The following is a 4,580-nucleotide window of genomic DNA, read 5'->3' as shown; positions in this document are numbered from 1 at the left end:
AAATATGCCATCCTCCCCTTTAATAATCCACAGTGTTGTGTCCACATGCTCTGCAGGGACAGGCAGGAATTTGGACGGACTACAACTTTATACATGAAACAGATTGAACAGGAATGTGCAGGGTGTGTTGTGCTGTTGTATGTGTTGTGCGTCTGTGTGTGTGTGTGTGTCGGCATGTTTGTGTTCTGATCTGAGGTATTTATGGGGGCTCTTTAGTGCAACAAAAAAACGTGCAGAAAAAAACATCAAACGAGTACTTAAGTGTTCTCAGTCCGAAGCGGTAATGGGTTTAACACGCCGGCAGCAGCAGCAGCAGCAGCAGCAGTAGCAGCAACAGCAGCAGCAGCGCATGAATACACAATCAACAACAATTCACCAGGTTCCCTCTGCATGTAAACATTTGTATGTGTCTGTGTGTGTGTGTGTGTGTGTGTGCGTGCATGCGTGCGTGTGTGTGCTTGTGCGTGTGTGAGTGTGTGCCTGTGCATGCGTGTGTGTGTGTGTGTGCCTGTGTGTGTGTGTGTGTGTGTGTGCGTGTGCATGCGTGTGTGTGTGTGTGCCTGTGTGTGTGTGTGTGTGTGCGTGCGTGTGTGTGCCTGTGCGTGTGTGTGTGTGCCTGTGCGTGTGTGTGTGTGTGTGTGTGTGTGCCTGCGTGTGTGCATGTGAGTGTGTGCCTGTGTGTGTGCACGTGCATGCGTGTGTGCGTGTGTGTGTGTGTGTGCATGCGTGTGTGTGCGTGCGTGTTGCGTACGTGCGTGTGCGCGTGCGCGTGCGCGTGGTGTGTACCAGGTAACTGCTGGCTGCTGGCGGCGCTGTCGTGCCTCACTATGCACCCCAAGCTGTTTGTGAAGGTGGTCCCTCCCGGCCAGAGCCTCTCCACCGCCTACGCCGGATCTTCCACTTCAGGGTGAGGGGGGGGGGAGACAGAGAACACACACACACACACACACACACACACACACACAGACACACACACAGACATGCACCACACACACATATACACACACACGGTTAGGCAGACCAGGTTTGCTTGTATTTTCCTGTGTTGTAGAGACAGAGAGTGTGTGTGTGTGTGTGTGTGTGTGTGTGTGTGTGTGTGTGTGTGTGTGTGTGTGTGTGAGAGAGAGATAGCAAGAGAGAAAGAGAGAGAGAGTATATTGCCGAATAAGGAGCTGTAACTAATTGTTGTCTTCTTTGTGTTGCTCGGACGTTGTAAATCTATTTACAACGCCCCCCCTCTGACACGCCCCCCCTCCCCCCCCACCCCCCCCCGCGCTCCTAATGAGAGAACCGGCTAATTACACCGCCCTCAATGACCACCAGCTGAGGATCAGCATTTACACACACATACACACATGTATGCACGCACGCACACACACACACACGCACGTACACACTCACACACTCACGTACACACGCACGCACGCACGCACACACGCGCACACACTCACACACTCCAACACTCACACACATGCACGCACGTACACACTCACACACACACACCCATGCACGCACACACACACACATGCACCGACACGGAATTGCCGTACCTCTGCTTGTAGTCGCGCGGTGACAGTGGACCCATAATCCTCCGGTGGAGGTGACTCCACCTGACTCAGGCGCTTCTCAGGCGGCGGTTTCTCCACACAAAGCTCTCAGGTGTCAACACCCGGCAGCTCCTCCACGCCCCCCCCCCCCCCCCCCCCCCCCCCCGCCCAGCACGGCCCCACGGAACACCATGCCGTCACGTGACCGCTCAGCCGCTCACCACAACACATTGCAACACACCCTCCCCCCCCACCTCGAACCAGACTGTGAGCCCAGTGCCCCCCCCCCCTGCCCCCCGCCGCCTTCCCCCCCCTCGTGTGGTTCATGCCCCCCCAACCCACCCCCACCCACCCTGGAGCTGGAGGACGTGCGTGACGTGACTGAACACGCCGGGGGACGGCACCACACACACCCCCCCCCCCCACCCCCCCCCACCAAGTGGCGGCCATGACAGCTGAGGGCCGAGGCGTCGAGGCACGCAGGCACGCCCCCCCCCCCCCCCCCCCCCCCTCCGGGGAGATGTACAACACACGGCGGCAATTACCGGGGCCAGCGCGGGCCTGTCCTCTGCTGCCGGGAACACCAACCGCGTAGGACACACCCCTTCAGCCGCGACCGGGCCCCCCGGGAGGGAGGGAGGGAGGGAGGGAGGGAGGGGGCAGGTGGGGGGGGGGGGGGGGGGCACAGGATCTGTCGGTCACCGGGAGCTGTGGCCCTCAGGGGCCCTGGCAGTGAGGTGGAGAGGAGAGGAGAGGGGAGGAGAGGGGAGGAGGGGAGAGGATAGGAGAGGAGAGGAGAGGAGAGGGGAGGAGAGGGAAGAGGAGAGAGGAGGAGAGGGAAGAGGAGAGAGGAGGAGAGGAGGGGAGGAGAGAGGAGAGGAGCTGCGAGGTGGAGGTGGTTGGAGGAACAGTCTCTCTGTTCTGCTGTTCCCTCACCCCATGCTGAGACTCCCCCTCACACCTCCCCCTCCTCTCTACCATTCACTCATTAACCAGACACTCACCAAACGTGGAATCCTGTTTCCCGGTCCGGGATTAATCAACTACATCGTACGTAAATAGGGGCTCTCTGGGAATTCTTATAATTCGTATCATTAGAGCGATGTCAGGCAGTTTGGAAGAACCAGCAAGCCTGAGCTAGCTGAAGACCACGCCCCTACCTCAGGCCACGCCCCTCCCCTCAGGCCTCCAAAGCCACGCCCCTCCCCTCAGGCCTCCAAAACAACGCCCCTCCCCTCAGGCCACGCCCCTCCCCTCAGGCCTCCAAAGCCACGCCCCTCCCCTCAGGCCTCCCTCCAAAGCCACGCCTCCAGGGTTAGCCACGCCTCCAGACCTGCTGCAACACGTGGAGCAGGTCTGCCTAGCCTTGCTCAAGAGAGCCTGTGAAGAGAGCGCAGGTAGCCAGTACGGCAGTACGGAGAGAGTGGGTGGAGGTGGTGGATGAGTTCACCCCCACCCTCCTGTCCTCCTCCTCTGTGTAGTTCTGGCAGTACGGAGAGTGGGTGGAGGTGGTGGATGAGTTCACCCCCACCCTCCTGTCCTCTGTGTAGTTCTGGCAGTACGGAGAGTGGGTGGAGGTGGTGGTGGACGACCGGCTGCCGGTCCGTGAGGGACGGCTCCTCTACAGCTACTCCAGAACCCGCAACGAGTACTGGGGCGCACTGGTGGAGAAGGCCTACGCAAAGTACTACTATACTACTACTACTATACTACTACTACTAGTACTACTACTATACTATTACTAATACTACTACTAATGAGTACTGGGGCGCCCTGGTTGAGAAGGCCAATACAAAGTACTACTATACTGCTACTATAGTACTACTATACTACTAATTCTATACTGCTACTATACTACTACTACCACTATACTACTACTACTACTATGCTCCTACTATACTACTACTACCACTATACTACTACTACCACTATACTCCTACTATACTACTAGTATACTACCACTCTACCCCTGTGTCTCCTGCCCCCCCCCAGGCTCATGGGGTCCTACAGCAGCCTGCGGGGGGGCAACATCTCGGAGGGCATGGAGGACTTCACGGGGGGCATCGCCTACTCCCTGCCCGTGGCGTCCCGGACCCCCCGGGTCCTGTGGAGGGCGCTGACGGCCGCGCTGGCCCGCCGCAGCCTGCTCAGCTGCTTCATACAGGTGACCTTTGACCTCACCCCGACTGGTGGTCTAGGTGACCTTTGACCTCACCCTGACTGGTGGTCTAGGTGACCTTTGACCTCACCCCGTTTGGTTGTCTAGGTGACCTTTGACCTCACCCCGTCTGGTTGTCTAGGTCACCTTTGACCTCACCCTGACTGGTTATCTAGGTGACCTTTGACCTCACCCCGACTGGTGGTCTAGGTGACCTTTGACCTCACCCCGACTGGTGATCTAGGTGACCTTTGACCTGACTCTGACTGGTTATTAAGGTCACCTTTGACCTCACCCCGACTGGTTATCTAGGTGACCTTTGACCTGACTCTGACTGGTTATTCAGATGACCTTTGACCTGACTCTGACTGGTTATTAAGGTCCCCTTTGACCTCACTCTAACTGGTTATCTAGGTGACCTTTGACCCTACTCTGACTGGTCATTAGGGTGAAACCAACCATAGTAACAGTAATATTAACAGTAATATTAATAACATAAGTAACAGTCATATTAAATAGTAACAGTCGGAGTAGACGTAGTATTTTTAAATAGTAACAGTAGCAGTAATAATAATAATATGATATGATGATAATAGTAATATTAAGATTAAATTATAACATCAACAGTAACAGTAAAAAATAATAGTAACAATAACATTCACAACAACTATTGGTATGGATATTCCTGTTGATCATAGTACTAATATTCATTAATATTGCTGTTGGTGTCTGCATGTCATCTATTACTTTACCCTGACGACGTGTTGCCATGGTACCCGTTGTTTCCACAGGCCAGCCACTACAGCGAGGTGGGCAAGGTGACAGGAAACGGTCTCATCAAAGGCCACGCCTACGCCGTCACCCGCAGCACCAAG

At 55.6% G+C, this 4,580-nt stretch overlaps 1 protein-coding gene across 1 annotated transcript in view; it reads left to right on the top strand.

Annotated features, from left to right (window-relative positions):
- capn12 (calpain 12) overlaps positions 1-4,580 on the top strand; it is a gene marked incomplete at its 5' end in the record, with an annotated part of 16,706 nt that overhangs the window by 424 nt on the left and 11,702 nt on the right. The window contains 5 exon segments of the mRNA XM_084466421.1: positions 790-891; positions 894-907; positions 3,098-3,231; positions 3,540-3,711; positions 4,497-4,580. Of these exon segments, the coding sequence (XP_084322547.1) occupies positions 790-891; positions 894-907; positions 3,098-3,231; positions 3,540-3,711; positions 4,497-4,580 (506 nt within the window).

This window comes from Micromesistius poutassou (genome assembly GCF_964030765.1).
Source record: "Micromesistius poutassou genome assembly, chromosome: 4".
NCBI lineage: Eukaryota > Metazoa > Chordata > Actinopteri > Gadiformes > Gadidae > Micromesistius > Micromesistius poutassou.
This window is presented reverse-complemented; position numbering and strand designations above follow the sequence as displayed.